The sequence below is a fragment of the Pagrus major genome, chromosome 16 (genome assembly GCF_040436345.1).
Source record: "Pagrus major chromosome 16, Pma_NU_1.0".
Classification (NCBI taxonomy): domain Eukaryota; kingdom Metazoa; phylum Chordata; class Actinopteri; order Spariformes; family Sparidae; genus Pagrus; species Pagrus major.
Window position 1 is genome coordinate 12,065,580 of NC_133230.1, and position 20,395 is coordinate 12,085,974.

General features: G+C 39.9%; 1 protein-coding gene across 2 annotated transcripts; it reads left to right on the plus strand.

Moving 5' to 3' along the window:
• Window positions 1–479: 479 nt before the first annotated feature.
• On the plus strand, window positions 480–20,044 carry sfpq (splicing factor proline/glutamine-rich). 2 transcript variants are annotated; one of them, XR_012180183.1, is made up of 12 exons: window positions 586–1,444; window positions 2,128–2,310; window positions 2,441–2,742; window positions 2,853–2,948; window positions 3,279–3,475; window positions 3,606–3,690; window positions 3,841–3,952; window positions 4,059–4,107; window positions 4,548–4,651; window positions 18,962–19,010; window positions 19,720–19,806; window positions 19,925–20,044. XR_012180183.1 is itself a non-coding variant. In XM_073483228.1 (10 exons), exons 1-10 carry the CDS (start codon window positions 698–700, stop codon window positions 8,361–8,363), a joined length of 1,986 nt encoding a protein of 661 aa, XP_073339329.1. In that variant the 5' UTR covers window positions 480–697; the 3' UTR covers window positions 8,364–8,729. The 2 variants fall into 2 exon arrangements, 1 of the variants encoding a protein (XP_073339329.1); XM_073483228.1 differs by lacking the exons at window positions 18,962–19,010; window positions 19,720–19,806; window positions 19,925–20,044 and adding an exon at window positions 8,253–8,729 and having other exon boundaries at window positions 480–1,444.
• The last annotated feature ends 351 nt before the right edge of the window (window positions 20,045–20,395 follow it).

Below are 20,395 nucleotides of genomic sequence, written 5' to 3' on the forward strand. Positions count from 1 at the left end.
AAGGAAGAAGAATGAGTAGAATAAAATTGATTGATTTTGATGTATCAATTTTGATCACTTGATTTTAAACTGTTTATAATGAGTCTGACAGTGTTGTGGCAGTACAATGCTGGACCAGTGTACTGCTTACTTGCCCAAACCACAGCAGTAGACCTGTAAACACACTGTAATGTACACATTTGGTGGACTACCCCTTTAAGCAGTGGTTTAAATGGACTTGCTCCTTCACGGGACTATCTGTGCATTCAAGTGCTGTTGGAATTATTAGGAAAATCCATGTGAATGCCCTCTAAAGTCGGACGGACACACCAATTATCACGCAAATACTGGAAACAGGTCTCAACGTGTTGTCTAAACGCTCTGAGATAAAATGTAAAATAACTTCTTTCTGGCGTCCATGTAGGTCGCGCAATCCGACATGACGCGCATGAACACACCAAAGTCGGAAGAACGACTTTTGGAAATGGGACCGTCCGAGGAGCACCTGAATGCAGCATCTGAACCGGTGACTCCTCCCCCTGAGCAGCGGACCAATGAGCGGAGCCGGGCGGCTCTCGGGTCTCTCTGTACTGGAGAAAGAAAGACACACGACGGTTAGTCGCCATTTTAAGAAGCTCGAGCTGCCGCTACACTCGTAGGAAGCGGTTGTTACGCAGCACAATTATTACGTTTTTAGTCTTTGCTGATATAAGGATCAATGTCTCGATTTAACCATAATCGCGGTGGCTTTGGGATGAATAACTTCCAGCCACGCAGAGGTGGGGTCGGTGGTCCGATGCGGGGTGGACTAATGGGAAATCCAAATTTTAGGAGCCATCCTTTCCAGAATCAGAACCAAAATCGGAGAGGGGGAAATAACTTCAACAGAGGACCCAATCAGGGACCACATGGGACCCCCCAGAAGCCACAACAGAACCAGTCTCTGCCGATCATCCCTCCGCCGAGTCCCGGCCCGGCTCTCACAATGAAAGGCCCGATGCAGCAGCAGCAGAAACCGGCACCGCAACAGCAGGATCAGCAGCAACCGAAACAGACACCACCATCGCCCACACCGAAGATTCAGACACCTCCACCTAAACCAAACGTCAGCTCTCCTCAACCTAACCAGGCAAACAAGACCCAGACTCCGAACCAGCAGCTGAAGTCGCCGGTGGGAAATACAAACGGCCAGCAGCAGAAGCAGACTCCTCTCCCCAGCCCGAAGCCAGCGCCCCAGCAGGGCCAGAGAAATAGCCCTCAACAGGGCCAGAGAACCCCTCACCAAGGCCAGAAGTCAGGCCCTCACCAAGGCCAGAAGTCAGGCCCTCAACATGGCCAGAAGACAGGCCCTCAGCAAGGCCAGAGGACAGGACCACCACCGATGAGGCCCAAACAGGAGCGGCAGGAGTCGGAGAAAATGAGCACAGACAGCGCTGCAGGCGATTCAATTGGGAGCCAGCTAAAGGTGTGTGTAATTCTTTGTAATATACATTTTGTTGAGGATGGCGTCGATAGTCTTTGTTGTTAGCTAAGCTAATGCTAGCTTATTCAATGCGACTAACGGTGCGCTTGTTTTGCGACATCTACCAGCCTGTGTGGGTGGAGTTTAACATCACTGTGTCGACTGCTATATGTTGCGTTGCAAGGCGGTGCGAGCTGTGACTGAAATCAAGCGCACTGTATTTTAGTCGGTTTAGCTGTCCGCCATCTTGTGTAAGACACGTACAGTCGCTAAAATGCAAATTTTGTTCGGTTAAAACAAAGAACATGAAGTCTGTAACTGGTTTTGTTTTTTATCGTTTGATTTTCTTTTACACCAATTTAAATTTATTTTGTCGACTTGTGTGCGTCACGTTTCCTAGACATGGTTTGAAGAAAATATAGGTCAAATTGGCTTTTCACCTACATTTTGTGTGGGGGATGGGTGGTTGGTCAGACGTGTATGGACGTGTCGTGAGCACTTAAGCGAACACATTTTGACAATGAAATGACTAAATTTGAATATATGATTATATTTTCAGTCATGTGTGAATTTTATCTACCCGCTGTTCAATATCCTTTGCTTGTTTTCTTTCGTTGTCCGAATATAATGGTGTTTGTATCAGCAGAGATTTGAGAGTTTGATTGTACGTTGTTGTCAATCTACAGGAGTTCACACTGTCCATGCTGCTTAAACCCGGTGAGAAGACGTACACACAGCGGTGTCGTCTGTTCATTGGTAACCTGCCCAACGACATCACAGAGGAGGATTTCAAAAGGCTGTTCGCAAAATATGGGGAGCCCAGCGAGGTCTTCATCAACAAAGGCAAAGGCTTTGGTTTCATCAGATTGGTAAGACATCCGATATTTGTAATTAAATACATTTTCTGTTTAAGTTTATTCAAAGTCTAAAAAATTGTGAAGAAAATTAATTTGGATTGCATAGAAGCTCAACGTCAATTTTATGTGTGATTTCTCGCAGGAGTCCCGTGCACTTGCAGAGATAGCGAAAGCAGAGTTGGATGACACACCAATGAAAGGCAGGCCCCTACGTGTCCGATTTGCCACACACTCTGCGGCCCTATCTATAAGGAATCTATCTCCATTTGTGTCCAATGAGCTCTTGGAAGAAGCTTTCTCTCAGTTTGGAATGGTTGAGAGGGCTATTGTCATTGTAGATGATCGTGGGCGCTCCACAGGCAAGGGCATTGTTGAGTTTGCCTCCAAACCTGCTGCCAGAAAGGCCCTGGATCGGTGCAACGAGGGTGTTTTCCTTCTTACCACGTAAGTACTGTTGAAGTGCATAATGTTCTTACGTCCCGCTCAATGAATCAATATGCCACAAAAAATGCATAAAGACCTTGCTTATTCCTCTTTTCATATGGTCTTTTCAGGTCACCACGTCCTGTTCTTGTTGAGCCTTTGGAGCAGTTTGATGATGAAGATGGTCTTCCAGAGAAACTGGCACAGAAGAACCCCAGATATCAAGCGTAAGCATATCCCTATCAGTCACTTTTATTATGCAGGTCATTTCTTTCAAGTCATTGTTTTGTGTCCAGCAGATGGTGTGATGTGAGTGTGGGGGGTTGCAGTGGTATGGTCTGGGGATTGTAGCTGTTACAAATCAATCTTTTGTGTGGAGTGGCAGATGTTAGCCTGTGTAAATCAATTGAAAGGGGGAGACATTTGTTCACTCATCATTTTCAAAATATAGTCTGTAGTTTTCGTCTTTCATCTGAAAAGACAAGTCTATATAGGTTGTTTCTGTCAATACAGTCATAGAGCTAACACACTGTCTATTGTGTTGCTTGTATCTATAGAGAGCGAGAGGAACCTCCCCGTTTTGCTCGTCCAGGCACTTTTGAATTTGAGTACTCCAAGCGTTGGAAGTCCCTGGATGAAATGGAGAAGCAGCAGAGGCAGCAGGTGGAGAAGAACATGCTTGAGGCCCGCGAGAAGCTGGAGAGTGAAATGGAGGATGCCTACCATGAGCACCAGGCCAACCTGCTCAGACAAGGCAAGTTCAGCGATATTATTGTCAGGTTTAATGAAGAAACAGAAGCCTGCAGCTGTTTGATTGTATTTCCTGGAGTACGTTAGAATTCATGTGCCACAACTTAAGATGTTGGTTTTATGTTTGCTATCAGATCTGCTGAGGCGACAGGAGGAACTGAGGCGCATGGAGGAGATGCACAGTCAGGAGATGCAAAAGAGGAAGGAGATGCAGCTGAGGTATTTATATTCTGTAGAGTTCTTGTTTGTTGATCTCATAACTATCATTCTCTCTCATGCTCATTATTAAATCCTCAAATAGATCATCAGACATGTTAACATTAATGCTTAAAATGTGTTTCATGTGATTGTTTTCTTCTTTGTAAATAGACAAGAAGAAGAGCGTCGCCGGCGGGAGGAAGAGATGCTTCGCAAGAGGGAGATGGAAGAACAGATGCGCCGCCAGCGTGAGGAGAACTACAGGATGGGCAACTTCATGGATGTGAGTTAACGTTAATGTTAGAATACAGGACTATTACATATATACAATGAAATGAATACTTCATCAATATTTGCTTTGTTTAATCTTTTTTTTTATTTTATTGCAGAGGGACAGAGAAATGAGAATGAATCCCAATGGAGGCATGGGCATGGGCGGTAAGTAATTCTCTTTTTAAAAAATAAATTTCATTGAGTCAGTTGTTTAGAAAAATGTCCCCGCACCATGTCTATTAGTTAATACCAATAATCAATGGCTAGATATTTTTATAAGACAATTCAACTGGACAGGACCATAACTACAGCCTCAAACATGACCATACATTTGAATCCTTAGCATTTTAATCATGTCATGTTAAATTCATCAAATCAAATGAGTGCATGTGCATCCAGCACATTGCTTACAGTGTCACACAGTGTATTTAAATGTAATATATTTGGACTCTGGACCTTTTTTTTTTTTTAACCAATGATTTATTCTTTGTACTCACTCTGCCATTAACAGGCTGTAGTAGGAGTGTGTCTCCTATGTTTATTTTAAGTAAGTATGTATTAAGTGCGGCCGTGTTCTTGACTTGTTGCGCTGCCGTTTCTGTTAGATATGCCCTTTGGATCAGCGAATCCCAAGTTCCCAATGGGTGGACTGAACTTTGAGGGTCAGCAGGGAATGGGAGCTGCAGGAGGCTTGATGGGCAACGAAATGGTAATGTATCCCACTTTTTGGAAAATCAGTAGTTAATGCAGTTTGTGTTTGGCTTTCCTTTTTGTTGGAGAGACTCTTGGCTGATTTAAAGCACAAGGGTCAACTGGCCGAACTGGATGGGAAAATATGAATGATATGTGTTCACAGCTGTCTTTGGATGGCTTGTTGGTTGTTGAAGGTGACACGATATGCTGCCTGCCTGATAGGGTTTCTCTCAATGGCAAGCCAAGCCCCCTCAGTTAGCTTCACCTGAGTCTCGCTGCTTTACAGCTACAAAACCGTCAACCTGCACTAAAATCACAAGAAACTGCTCTCTGACAGCTGTAGACAGACTTCAGTGGCTCTTCTCACTCTAATCAAATTGTTTGTGTAGTGGACTGCTATTGCAAGCCCTGTCTCGTGAGCTGGACAGGCACTTTTTCTCGACCGTAGGCAGAATGGCATTTACCAGTGTTTTTCCCTTTTAACTGTTGACAACGTAATTATTTAGCTTTTTAATTCACTTTTTCATACTGTTTTAGCAGTTTCACGTATCATCTGACATAACAGAAAATGAGCTATGTGTATTTTTGGGTGGCAGTGTGAAATCATGTGCAAAGCTTTGTGCTGCAAGCCAATTTGAGTCCTGAGGTAGGTTTGTAGTTCATCTTCTGGACAAGCGACCTTTCCCTTCTCATCAACATGTTTTTGTTTCTGAGCATTTATAATGCTTTTAGTGCAGGTTGACGGTATGAGGCATTAAATGTGAAATAAAAAAAAATGTTTTAAAAAATGTGTATTACAGCAAGATTAATTGATGGGGGCAGGCAAAGCCTTGTAACCATTTGTGTTTAGGGTGGCACTTGGGGACCACTGGACTAAGCTTGAGACCTGTGCTTTTGGCAGAATTGTGGTACCAATGTTGGGTTTGTTTCTGGATTACAGTTGAGAATAAGAACGCTTAAATGTGTGAACATTCTCAGTCCTGAATGAAACACATTTCCAGAAACCTTTTTAATGAAACCTTGAAGTTCTATATAAAATGTTTGCCGTTGATTTATAGCGTATGCTCCAAAATACTGAAAGAGCTGGGTTTAGAGATGGCAATTTTCCAATTCACATTGATCTCCGTTTGAATCATCTGTTATCAATTTATTAAATCTCAGCATCAAACCGTAATATGTGATTTCTGTGGATGCGTGATATTTATCACCTGACAAGTGCCAAAGGTAGATTTGTCTAAAGGCAATCCGCCAAACTAGTGGGTAAATGTTTGTATGGAAACAGTCAAGTAATTACAACTATGCAGACAGTTTTTTAACTTTCAGTCAAGGGTGTGCCACTTCTGTCCTCTGCTGTCTGTGTGCTGGAGTTTATCACACACAGCACAGGGACCGCATTGCTCATAACCTCAAATCTATATTGGAATGGCTGAAGAAGTAGTAAAAATGGTTGTATTTTTTTAATTCTCTCACTTAGTTGAAATACACAAATCGACATAATCACTGCTTTTTTCACTATCACTTTTAATAAGTAGATGCTAAAATCATAATGGTGTCCCATGAGTTTATCCACAAGCAGATTATAAAGACAAATCTCTGAAATCATTTCAATATCAACTATTAATGATAACATCAGACTGAGGGTTCCTTGTACAGTTTATAGCAATATTTCCCTCAGAATCTTAATTTATATAGATCCAGAGGTATAGATAGATATGCAAGTACAATTGATATTGTAACTCAAATATCCCTAACCCAATCGATATTAAATCAGGAATCGGAATGAAATCGGGACCTTGTGAATTGGAATCAACTTCAGTTATGGAAATTTGTCTATTTACTGAACGACGCTTTGTATTTTAAAAATGGAGCGTTTTCACATTTGTAGCCTTTTGTTCAATGATAACAGTAGCCTGGCCTGATAACTAAGTCCTGCATTAAATTTTTAAAGCACCATTTCCCTTTAAGTGACTTCAGAAAAGGCTTTTATAGGAAAAAAAGCCAATGGTTCAAGCTTTTTTGCAATGCTGCTGTTGGCAATGCAACAGTTCCAAAATCAGAGAAGTTGCATTAACAGTGACTCTTGACACGCTACACATGTAGTTATACTGTCACACCTGATTATAAAGCTTAACTTAGTAGGCTGAGCAGGTTGATGTTGGGTAAATCCAGTTCAAGAGAATTATATTATACATTCTTCCTACATTACAACATGTGTTCTGTCGTTACCATATTGCGCCGTCGAAGGCTTGTGTTGCAAACCAAAGCCTCTGTTTGGCACTTGGGTTTTGCGAGATTCACCATTTTTCACACCATTGTAGTTTAACTAGGACATGTCCTATTTCACATGTAAACTGCATAATGATCAACAAATTTTTTCCCTCTGTTGCAAAAAGTGGTTGTACTAAATGTGTTGTGCAATACTTACATTTTACTGTACCAAAGTGGAAATATTCTACACGTACATTTCTTGTTCAGTCCCCGTACTTAAGATTCTGGTCACAATTGGGGTACTTTAGATGTAGTTATCAATGCAGTGCCATAAGAGGGGCTGCGATAACAGACAGCCGATTAATACACACTTTATTTTCAGTGAAACTTTGGAACTGACAAAATTCTGTCAAAAAATTGTCACTGTACTGCTTTGAATTTCATATCTTGTCTCAACATTTCTAAGGAAACATCAACTCCGGCCACAACAAAAGGAATATGAAATGTTTGAGCTAGGGCTGGGCGGTATGGCTTTAAATTAATATTATTATATTTTTAGGCTGTATCGCAATTCACAATATATTGCTCAATATTTTGAAGTGTTCTCAAAAGCACTTCATTAATGCTAGGCTTGAACTACAAAATCAAATATCGCGATAATTTCAACCAAAGCTCTATCAATGTTGCAACAATGTTGTAGGAATGACTATGGGTACTTTCATTAACACAACTAGATTTATGAAATATTATCATAGTAATGTGGATATAATGACTAAGTGGGTAAAGACGAGCATTATAACAAGTATAACAAAATGACATCACTTGACTGTAATGCAGCCTTCTAAACCAGGATGTGACAACACTTATGTCATATCATAATATCCAAAATCTAAGTAATAGTCTCAAATCACAATAACAATATATATTGCATATATTGCCCAGCCCTAGTTTGGGCTTTATTTATAACCAATTATAATTAATTATGTATATATTTGATAAAACCTCCATCAAGAGGTTATTTTATCTGTTGCAATATTAAATTAATGTGCATAGGTAAATATGGTCAGCATTTACAAATGCTAGACCTAATACCTATTAAGACTATAGACTAGTCTTGGCATGCACTGGAGAGACCATATTAGGTAGGCACTGACTAACAAAAGCATTACCCTCTCTTCCTTTTCCGTATGTAACCTGTGGCACCTGTGGACCTTCATATTGGAACGAACGGTTTCTTCGGATGTGTCTCCTGCTGGTTGTGTTTTAAATCTGCTCACGATATAAAACAAATCACCTCTATTGCCATACCTTTCTATACACTTCCACATGGACATGAACTGTGTGCTTGCGCACCCCATATATTACTACCCACCTTCCTATCTGCCTCCCTGGTAAATTGATCCCCACAGCGCAATGAGCGCTTCTCCCAGGGTGGTCCCAGGGGAATGGGTCCTGGTAACGCTGGGTTCGGCAGGGTCCGCGAGGAGTTTGACGGTCCTACTAAGAAACCTCGTTTTTAGACGCTGGTCTTTGATGCTCCCAGCAGCACCATTTGTATAGATTCTTCAAAACAAACGTGCATTTCTTGTATTTAAGTTTAAGTTGTTGCTACATTTTAGCCTGACAATTTACTCCTTTTTATGAAAAAGTCTATTTCCATTTTTATTTTGTATTGTCAGTAGTATTGAAAGATAGATCACCCTTGTGTGGTCTTAGTTCTTTCTGACCATGTATAATTTTCTTTTCTAGATGTATTATGCTCTGTGAGTCGCAGTGAAGTGATAATTGTAACCCTTTTCTCAAATTTCTATGGCTGTGTTTTGTGCCATACATTTGGAGTCAAAGCATGTATTACAATAAAGAGACACTGGTTCTATCAGGACAAACCGTAAACATTCATTCCTAAAATCTGAAACGTACAGTGCATTAAGAGAGCAGCCAAATCCCAACAATTGGTTGTTTGCACTAATTAGATAATGTGGATAAATCACCCACATTAGGGCTTAAAGGGTCTATGTGTTATCTCTGCCGCAGCCTGACCTTTTGTTAAGCATTGCGTTGAACACAGTGTAAAAGACTTCTGGCCCCGTCATAAGCAAGCATTGCTAAACCAGTCTTTGCCACTTCATTTTCTGAAAATTCAGTTAAGTAGCTAACACGTGTCACGAATGGCATTCTTAGGTCAGAGTTCAACAAAGACCTAATTAGGTGGGGACATGGTCAGTGCCGAATGGCACGAAACTTTGCATCTACAAAGGCTATAAACTAGTTAACACCCAGCACTTTACAAATCAGAAGACTTATTCCAGAGATGTTTCATTCAGTTGGATTTAGTAACTCAACTATCCTTCAGGAAAGCAGAAATATAACACATAGAACCTTTAAGAAACCCTGTGTAGTAGTATGTTGGGTTGTGGGTAGCCTTACGAACACATTCTATCTTTCATATACTTAGTTTGTCGCTGACACACAGTCTACGTTGGAGTGCGTGTCTTGTGTTCATGTTTGTAGGCTGGGGTTATTGACTACGTTTACATGCAGTCCAGAATATATATTGAATTAATAATAATGATCACTGCACTCGCCCTTTTTACTGCAGCAGTTCTCATCGATAGACAGATGACGTAAAACCTGCACTTCCAGTGTTTGGTTTCTTAGAAGCTAGATTAGATGTGTTTTGAAAATGTGCTGAGATTTCATCCAAATATGAAAACATCAACCTGATGTACTAGAATTTCTAAAGTTGCGTATTATACTGTGATGACCCAGGTTGTATTTCTAATTTGTGTAACTGGACATCATTAAGCTTTTAGCCTCGGTTGTGCTTGTAGGTCTATTTGACAGCTCCGATGCAAACACCCGTCAGTTGATCGAATTGCTAAGTGAATCTGAAGCATACTTTTGACATATCGCAGTAAAAGAAAACCCCCAAAATATGCGTATTATACACATTTCCATCAAGTGTTTTGGAGAAAATAAACTAGGCTATGCACAGCGTAGTTTCATCAGAAAATTGTTATATAGGCTACATACATGGTTGTAATAAATATAGAAGTAGAGGCGGCAAACAAAACTAGTTGTTGGCTTATCGCCAATAAACCTGGAAGACGACAAGGAAACAAAATGTTTACAGTATAAACTTCGGTAATTGAGTTGCTGTCTGAGTTAAACAGGTCATCTTTTTCAAACCTGCATGTAACCGTAGTCATATCCAGAATAGGACTTATTTTTGGGTATAACAGAATGTTTAAAGAACAAAAAAGGAAGTCTTGACTGTAGTAATCAAAATTTTATCTAAAGTTCATACTGTAGTTGTACTATTTGTTGGCATAGGTGAACCTGCCTATGCATGACTGGAAAGTGGCTCAGTTTTGAAGGCATGATGACCACCAGAAACTAAAGCATATATATAGTATATATCAAACTTGGTCTATCTATGGATGAAAACTTGAACCTTTAATTTTCATGAAGCAGCAACTGTCAGTCACCAATTGTTTTCCATTCATTATATTTACAATTGTTGTTGCTGTCAATCACAAATATTTGTTTTTTATCGAGCTAAATGGCATCTGTATGATTCGGTGAGCATGGCCAACGTTGCACATAGAAAATGCATATAAGTCCTAAATGTGCACAACTTATACTCCAATGGTCAACAATTCATTGTGTGGGACCTGTAAGAAGACAAGAAATCCAGAGTTTCAATTCTCTACCCTGGCTTTCAGTTTCAAGATTGATATGGCTCGTTACTACAGTGGACGTGTCTGCTGCACCTTTTCAACTCTTTGTTACTGACAGGACATGCTGATGTTTCACTGTCTCCAGCTTGTGAATTCCCCTTTACATCTAGTTATACCACAGGAGGAAGACGGAGTACTGTTATTGGTCTGGTATGAGCTGCTCTGTTTATTCTTATTTGATACACATATATTATATGGCTGGTTTATACTTCCAGCCATCTGGCTGAGAGTTCTTCCAGCATGCCCTGTAGTTGTTTGTAACCACAGAGCATGCTGGGACAACAATAACTACAGTTAGCAACTGTTTGTAATAGACAAGCCATACTGTGTTAAGTTCAGGTGGAGACCACAGTGCTTTTTTTTCTGCATTTCACGAGATAACATGTTTAAGTTGTAGTTGCATTAATGTCATCATTGGCAACAGTGGAAGAAGTAAGAGCTCAGCGTTTTAAAAGAAAACATTTAAAAACCTTTACCCTCAAACGAAAGGGATAAAAATATAATGATTGGTATTATTTACCATGACATAATAGAACTACAACATCTGTGTTTTGAATATTGATGGGCTACCTTTTTGTTGACATCTGGAGGATCACAGATTGTAACTAAACTTTATGCCCACTATTTAGGTTACTATCAACATATTAACTTTTTATATAATATGAAAGGAAAATTCACCAAGGTCTCCTTGCAATTAATTTTTTTCTCTGCTGCCCACTCTGGCCTCTCCCCATTTATCATGCCAGTACCTGTTTTGAGGTGTTATTTTGTCATTTAGCATCAAGTGGACGCTAGCTTGCTTCAGCAAGCTTTTCTCAGTTGTGTGGTAGCAGGAGGTGGGGTATAAACTAAGTGTAAGTATTCTTGCATTATTTACAACTTTTTTTAAGTATAATTGTTTCATTTGACTGTGTTTTTGTTATGGAAATGGAGAATTTGCTGAGAGATGAAGCAGGGCACTTTGTTCATTCGTCTTGGCACTAGCCTCGACTCTCTCTTGACACTCTGGATCATTGAAGGTGAATTTACATCATATTTTAAGATGAATGAGAACAGTAAGTGACTTTCTGCCTTACCTTTAGAGTCACCTTTAGTGCTCTCTTGTAAACACTAAGTGTCTGTCCAATGGCTGACTTTGGACAACATTTGGACCTGTAACTGGGTGGCTACAATGCATCCTATGGTAGTTATTTTAATTTGCCAAATAGAAAATCTTCCCTCTTCTTTTGGCAACCGGGAACCCTGCAAAACACACCTGAAATGGCTGCAAACTGAGCTCTACAGATACTTGGATGAATTTGGTAATATAATTAGATTATCCTGGAGTGTTCATCTGCAATGTCACGTGTGTTTGTGTTATGTACATCTTTTCTTAACAGGTTTGACCAGCTTTAAAGATAATGGACTGTGGAGGAATTTGTGGCTGCGTAGCTTGTACTAAGGAATATTTCAGCTAAGAAACCTAAACACAGGACATGTGCAAAAGACCTTAGTAAGATTCACAACAGAACAACAGGATGAAAATGAGGACTACATAGGGAGTGGGGCAATCCCCTGTGGCATACCTGTTGCATTAAGCATTTTCTAAACCTGTAGATGAAACTACTACATAGGTAAAACCAAAGATTTTTTCAATGACAACAGTTATTTGAAAAGTTTAAACTATATGGATTTTGAAAAACCTTTTAAAATAATGGGGGGGGTGTCCTTTTATGTGAAAAAATGGACATCCTTAATGCTTAAGATGAGAGGACAGGAACTTTTTTTCCTGAAAGTGATTGGCATCAGGAAATTGCAGCAATCTTTGATAATTATACTGCCATAATCACGTTTATGCAGACGACCACCAACTGTAGTTATGTAACCCCGTACACTTAAATTGTGGGAATAGATGTTAATGCAAAGAAAATTGGCTCCTCTGTAGTCCACACAACAGATTGGTACTGGTTTGGTTCACATGTGTATACTTCTACACAACAAATAAGTTTAAGTGCGGAATGCAGCCAGTTTAAAAACGTTGTTTGTGGATCAATGTTGGTGTATTTGTTTTTCAGGTCACAGCCTAAATAGGAATGCAACATTAAACCAAATTTGCTTAAAATGTAACTCTCCCAAGTTCAACCTAGAGAGTTACACCAGATTTGATTTGCATAAGTTTTTTTATTGCTTATTTACTTGAAGAGCCTTTTCTTTTATCAGGATTTACAAAGAAAATGTATCAAAAACAATTAAGTCCTTTGGATTTAACTTTTTGTAGTGCTGTATTGTATATGGACTGTCCACTGTCTGACATAGTGGACAGCAATTGACAGATATTTAACTTAATTTTTTTAGTAATTTGCAACCTCTGCAGGAGATTTTGTTGTATAGCGAGTGAAAAAACCAGACGACCAACTATGAATCTTGGAAGGCTTATTTAGGGCTTTGCTTGTAGAAAACGCAAGACGTTATCCTCCACACATCATCGGAACATTCTGCAAAATAGCACTAAAAGTTCTCATTGACTTGGCTTAAGTGTAAATTTTTAAAACTTGTACTGTTATGTCTGTGTGTTGGTGTTGTGTACAATTTGTTTTTCTTTAACAGGTTTGACCATCTTTAAAGGTGTTGGACTATGAGAAGGAACTTTCCAAACCAAGAAATTCAAAGTCTGTAGCTTCTGTTGGAGTGGTTAAGTTAAGACAAAGCTATCATTCTTGAAGACCAAATGGCACCGATTTCTTGAAAATTGTAGTTATTTGTTATCATGTTAGGTAGCGGCGCTATGGTTTGGATTATGGCTTGTAAAGCTGCAAGTACACAAGATTAACTGACTTTGCCAGGAACACTTAACGCCCCTGTTGCAAAACACTCTGACTTGGATTAATTTCATTAAAATGGAAATCAAAACTTCGACATACATTTTAAGAAAAGGTTGCAGACAAAATTTGTTAAAAGATGGCACCACACGCATTTGACGGATTACACAGTAACTGTATTTGGAGTAGGGTTAGCATGACTTTCTCACTTTTTATTGTTAAAGCAGAAATTTAAATCAAATCTTTCATGCTGATATTCTTAAAGAGATGTTATTTGTAAGGACTAATGTACAGTCGAGGCCAAGCAAACTTGCACACACCTACACGAATATATTGGCAGTTGCTGATGTGGTCAGATGGAAAATGTAGAGATTTCTCAACCCTAGTTTACGGCCTGGTAAAAAAAAAAAAAAAACAGTTCTGATTTTTATAGTGAATTTTGTTGTTCATGACAGCTGTACGAGGGGTGAATTTTATACAATTTGTTTAACTTATATGGGGGCTTAAAGTTATGCATAATTAAGGCCGTGGGCACTTTGACTGACAGATTGTTGTTAGCTGTCTGCAACCAGGCTTCAATCGGCTTGCCCTAGCTTCACAAACACTACACTTTTTTGTCCATTTTTCGATTAGCCAGGAGTTAAATTGAGTCAGAAAGTGGCAAGATGGTGCTGGCCAGAGCCACCATGCTGAGCTTTACAATGGCTCCTCAGAAACCTATGGGTGTCTTCAGAGACTACATCTATATATATTACATAGTCTGAGAGTGATTAAAATGTAGACATGAGCTTTTCACACTGAAGATCTTGAAGAGGACTTTCATTTAAAGTTGTACTATGCAGGGTTTTACTGTGGCTGTTTTTAATCACCATTTAAAATTGGACCCTCTTCCCCAGCCCAACAAGCGAGACAGAGCAGTGGTGGTCAGCGAGTTAGATGGTGAATGAAGAGAGGGTGTGATGATGGTGAGAACAAAGATTGTATTCCAAAGCAAAAAAACAAATACGCCTCCACCTCTGCACAACCCTCCATATTTTGTGCGAATACAGCTGAAGTGTAAGCTTCATCCTGGTCACTGTTTGCTGCACCGATTTTGCTCTGCTCTGTGTCTGTGTGTGTGTGTGTAGCTCAGCCCCACCCTCGGTCAATCACACACAGACCTGCAGTTTTTACTATATCCATGATGAAGACAGCAATAACTACGTGTCTTTTAGAGACCAGACCTCACACCCTTTGCGCTGTCATTGGATTGGAGCTACACGCCACTGCCGAAAGGTTGGTGCCCAGAAATGTCCTTAACAGCAAAATACTAAGAAATGCATGTAGACTGCAGAGTCACTGTAGATGCAGACACCACCGCACACTTCTAGTGGGTGGCAAGTGAAGATTGGGACAGATTACTTTTGTATACACTGTTTTTTAGGAAAATCCTGCATAGTATATCTTCCCCCCCCCACAAAGCTAGCATCAAGCTCACTTCAAACTACACAGTGACTATATATCAGAGGTTCAGAACAGGGATGTCCCTAATTATCAACACTTTTTGACAGCATCGATGACCTAAAAATTGAAATCAGCTTTGACACCAATTTTTGAAGAACTTTTTCAAAGTAACTACAGAATTTTGGAACATGGACATGAACCTGTTATTTGAGTAAAAAATTGAAACCAAAGATTTGACACATGCAGTTTAAAGAGAAGTTCTGACTCAAGATTTGTTTAAAAGCCTTGTGGCTTTCAACCCTTAATCTGCCCCCCCACCCACCCATATTTGTTCTCTTCATGTGAAAATCTCTAATCCTAAAAGCTGATGGCAGAACCTGCACTAGTTGACGTGACCAACTTCATACACCGACCTACCCGAGGCAGGAAGTTCCATGCACCTTTCGGTTGAAGAGAGGATCGTGTGTGTGCCTGTTGCCTGTGTGGTTGTGTGTATGCTTCATGTCTTTGGATAAATGAGGTGTGTTAGCTGCAGTCAGCCAGCTTGTCAAAGACAGGCTGCCCCAGTCCACAGTAGAGGCTCTTCTCTGCAGTTGGGTTACATTGACGATGAGTAGTTCTGCAGAAGTCAGTGGACAGTAAAGCCTGGACTTGTTTGCACTGCAGCCAGAGGTATGCTTACACAGATCAGCTGAACAAGTAAGGTAAGTGTTCCATCCATGTTTATAATACAAGATGCACAGTTGTCCCATAACTTGACTCTTCTCTCTGTCGTCTCTTTCACCATGTCACTGCTCACAGTGACGTTTACAGGGCTTCTGGCATCACACTTACAAAGAATGGCATCACAGTGCAGATCTCTTTTCTTCAACCTTTTTATGTGTGGATGTGGCAAAGCATTATAGTCCGTGCAGTGTGTGTGTGTGGTTGTAGTACTTTGGCTTCTCTGTATGCATGAAAGGGTCTGGATTGCCGAGTCAGTAGTTCAACACTACGGTTTCTAACCACAGATGTGTGGAACAAAGTGCTGAAATTTGACACTGTCATATTTTTTGGAACACTGCAAGTCAAGAGAGGGGTATATTTTTATTTTCTGGCATTAAAGCAAAATGAAAATTAAAGCATTAGAAAGCTTAATTATTGCTTAACTGTGCACAATTTTTCTGAGTTCTTCAGTGAAAACAGAGCCCATCTCATGGGATGGCATTTTCCATTGTATTGCAGTAAGAAAGCTTTTTGAATAGTCCTCTGTGCAGCGGCTCTTTTACATATTTAACAGTTCAGGTTTGGTTCCTTTTTTTATTCATTAGTTTTTCTAACTGCACTGCCCTTTCAGATACAGAAGTACAAGTGTGCATGCAGTGCTGCCATTTTTAAGGTTCAGTAGTTTAGTGTGGATCACTGAACCATGACAATTATTAAAATCATTCAAACTATTTAAATGTAATCGTAGCACTTCTGTTTATTGTTGAGTTGTGTCACGATCTTGGTAACTGATAGAACTGCTCTACCTGTCATCACTACTCCTGACTCCATCTGTCTGACTGTGAAATGTCTCTAAAACTATAAACTAAAATGTTTGTGGTACTGGGTTGGGACATCTTTGCAGTTTTGAAGTGAGCATGTCACATACTGCTGGGGTTGCGCTGGGTGGGTTTGTATAAAATGAAATTTCTATGTCAGAAATCCTGTTCTTAATCCAACACTCAATGCAGGTTTCCTTACTTTTTTGCTCCGACCTTTTGTGTGTTTGTGTCAATGGGGTTTGGTGATTTGTTGTTTTTTTTCTGACTCTTGAAAAATGCAAATGTGCATTCAGACAACTTATGACTAATATCTGAGTTCATGTTTAGCAGTTTTGCTCCTCTTTCAGTACATCCTGTCTATTAGGTAAAGATCTCTGAACTTCAGAAATACATTTTTCAGGGGAGAAAACAATGTTCTGAAAACAGCATGAAGAAATTTAAAATAGTGCGTATTCGCCCCACGCAACCAGAATTTTTTTTTTTTTTCTACAAGCGAGCAACCGCAAGCACAGATGGTGTGTGTCTTTGTTTGGGTTCAGTCTCTAACTAAACACAGTACTCACCAGAGACTCTGGTTATTTCCATCCGTTAAATTTTCTATTCCTGCTCTTCTCTCTACACTTATGAAGTAAAGTACAATTATACCAAGAGTCAGCAGTCAACAACTTGGAGTAAATTACACCTGATGGAGGCCGGCACATCTGGCTCACTGCTGCTGACAGGTTAAGAAGTGAGAGTGAAGATAAATCCACTTTTAAATCGCAAAACATTTAAGCTCTGGTAGATGGCTCAGGACTTTGTATGTAATCCGGCCCTGTAGAACCTTACTTTTTGTTTTATGTGAACTGCGGGGAGATATTTTAAAAGACAACGTGACTGGACAGATTTAAATGTTATAATTTTTGATATTAAAAAAAACTATCTACAGGATAACCATGACCTAGGTCCAAACACACTGACATGATGTACTGCTATCACATCTTTGGCACCAATTGAAATTAAACTTCCTTTAATCAGAACTTGTCTCGTTCTAGGTTTTCTTCAGTCTCAAAGCAAACCAGTGATGGTTATCTCCACATAAGTGGATAGATTGCAAACAGAAACTACTAATAGTTTATCAGGCATACCTTTTAATGGTGTTGATTTGGTGCATGTACTTTAACTCACAGGATACATGGCAACTTTATGCCACACTTACTTACATCCCCCAAAGCATAATGGCAACTGCAGTTCCAAAACTATAAAGCACCCCAGTGTGAGACAACAGATGACAAACCAGGAAAACAAAATGGAGGAACCACAATAAAAATGCACTGCTCTAATTTTTGCCCCAGCTATTGCTTCAAAAAAGTTGACCGAAAACCATGCAGTAAACTCACAAATACCACTTAATTACTAAACATTCCCAGTTAAAATAAATGACTTCTTCACTTACAAACTTTGAAAACCCCTGATCTAAAGGAAAGTGTTTGTTTTGAGGAGGAAGTGTTTTGAGTTTTTTTAGAGATCATACAATGTAAGCTGTGCAAACCAGACAGCAAAAATACTAGTTTTCGGCTGCTGGTTATTTCACATCCAGCAGTCAGTTGTTTGTGTGGAGAAACATTGAGAGACATGTAGTTTTTCTCTAGTGCTGATCTCTTGCTTTTCTTTCCTCTCAGTTCCTCTTACTATTCATATTTTGTCAGTCTTCCTGTTAAACTTGCCCTGTCATGCCAGTGACCAGTATTTTGGAAAACTACCCGACTGCGGCATCTTCCTTTTTTTGTTTCTTGTACAGAGCAGTTGTCTTGTAGCTGTAAAGGACCGTGGTGCTACCTGGAGTTTATGGTTCTCAACCTCGATCAAGAGGAAACTCCACTGTGTTCAGCCAATGCCATGAATCAAGCCCTGGAGGCTGTCGAGATGTGTTTGTCTGCACTGTGATCCATTTTCCAACCAAACCTTAACTCCTGATTCAACAAATCCTTTCCATGTCCTGTCCTGAGTGTGATGCCAGAAAAACCCTTCAGGCCTCTTATGGCCTCTTCGAAAAAGGGCTCTGCCCAAAGTCCGCAAGACTGACACCGAAAACGACCTTGTTTACTTTTGTATAAGGTCATGGTGCGCAGCTCCCAGCTCTGTTTGGGGTTTTTTCATTAACATCCCTGATGGGTCAGTACGAAGGTCAGCTTCACATGGCTCTAACAGAAAGACCTTCCCTGAGGATCCCAACAGATTTGAATGCTGTTGTCATGAATTTTTCTCGTCCTTTCTGCAGTTTGTAAACACGAGTCTACTTCAGGGTGCTCAGATGCTTTTTTTTTTTCTTAAACTCTACCTGTATTTTAACTTTCACACAATTCATACAACATATTTCTCACATTGACAATCACATTTAGAGTCCTTTACTTGTGATGCATGTTCACATTATAACACCATTGCTCCACAGCCACTTCCAACACAAACACGACCACATAAAACACACATAGATTCACAAGCTGTCTTTTTATTCTTTTTAAGGGTGGCAACCTCAAAGTAGTAATGGTTTTATAACGCAAACAAAGAAGTGATGGTAGGAACCTGCTGACCAGTTCACTACCAGGTTCTCATTGTTTTTCTCTCGCCACAGGAGCCTCGACCAATCGAAGGAGGCTGAGGGTCCGCAACACCAAACCATGGTGAGTCACCGCAGTCAGTAAAATGTAACAGTAATATTGTAGATGCGTTATAATTTCAGTTTTTTATTTATTTTTAAAAAAAAGAACGATTCAAGGAAAGATTCATTTGGGGGATATATATAAGTATGCCATTAAAAGCGTCAAAATTTTTTAAAAATTAATGAAGGCTATTGTTAGACTTTGTGATTGTAGGAATTTTACTATTTAAAGGCTGTGCAAAGGCTGTACATATAATATGTAGGCCAACTGCTGAATACCCATATACCTTTGTCCTGTTGGTTTTTGTGTGTGTGCTACTTTATACTTTTTGAATATTAATCAGTTGGATTATATGACTCTGGTGTAGCACCACAAATTAAAACACACTGGGGCGACACCCTTTCAAAGATTAACTATATAATACAAAAGTTAATACAACATTTTTCTCATATGCCGAGTTTTAGTTCTCCCCAAGACCTGTTAACAGGCTGGAGTTCCCCCCTTTTAATAGCCCCTAATAACCCACAATATATAAACACACCTGCTTTCACTTTTTGCGCATGATTGACATGAAAATAGTGACATTATTGTAATTTCCAGCATAGCTGTCCAAATAATTTAAAACATGAGGATATTATAGAAGTAGTAAATGCTGTTGTCTCACTTTAGAAACTGTCTGTTCATTGTATAATTTACTTGATCTTTTCTTCGACTTCTTCCTGTTTTGTAGATAAAATGAAGACTGATGTCTGATTTAAATGCCAGAGCTGCAGGAGACCCAGCGACTGCACCGTGGTGATACCAGGATGACTTCCAGGTTAGTTCCCCTGCAATTTATCATCTAGACATGATGTGACTTTGGAAAACTAATACTGGAAAATCAGATGTAATGTATGTTGTATTTAAGACTAGTTTTCTGTGCTTCTCCCTCGCAGAGCTGCAGGCGGTGAAGCAGATGCAGTACCAGGAGGCGTCCAGCAGAGGACAAGCAGCCAGAGTCCAGAGGAGATTTGTTTTTGCTTTGAAAGTTTTAATAATAAATGATGTAAACCTGAGTTCTGTTGTTTTGTATTTCTTACACCTGTTTATTTATTTAAAGTTGTTCAACTTTAAACTGTCTCAGTACAACTATACTGCAGGTTTTTTGTGTGGTTGAAGTATTCAGTCAAATTTCAGTTGCAGCAGCCGAACATAGTTAATCAGAAACACGATGACAGTTTAACTTGCCAAATGCTCCAGCTGAGCCCTGATCGCCTCTACCTGCCTGCCTACTGTCTTGCATCGGTGCCTCTGAAGCTCCCTGAGGCTTGGTCCGGTCACAATTAAGGGTAAAGGTGCAGTGTTTCCGCTGCTGGATCACACTTGCATCCTGAGGGTTGGCTGTGAACCCTGGAGGAGGTCCAGAC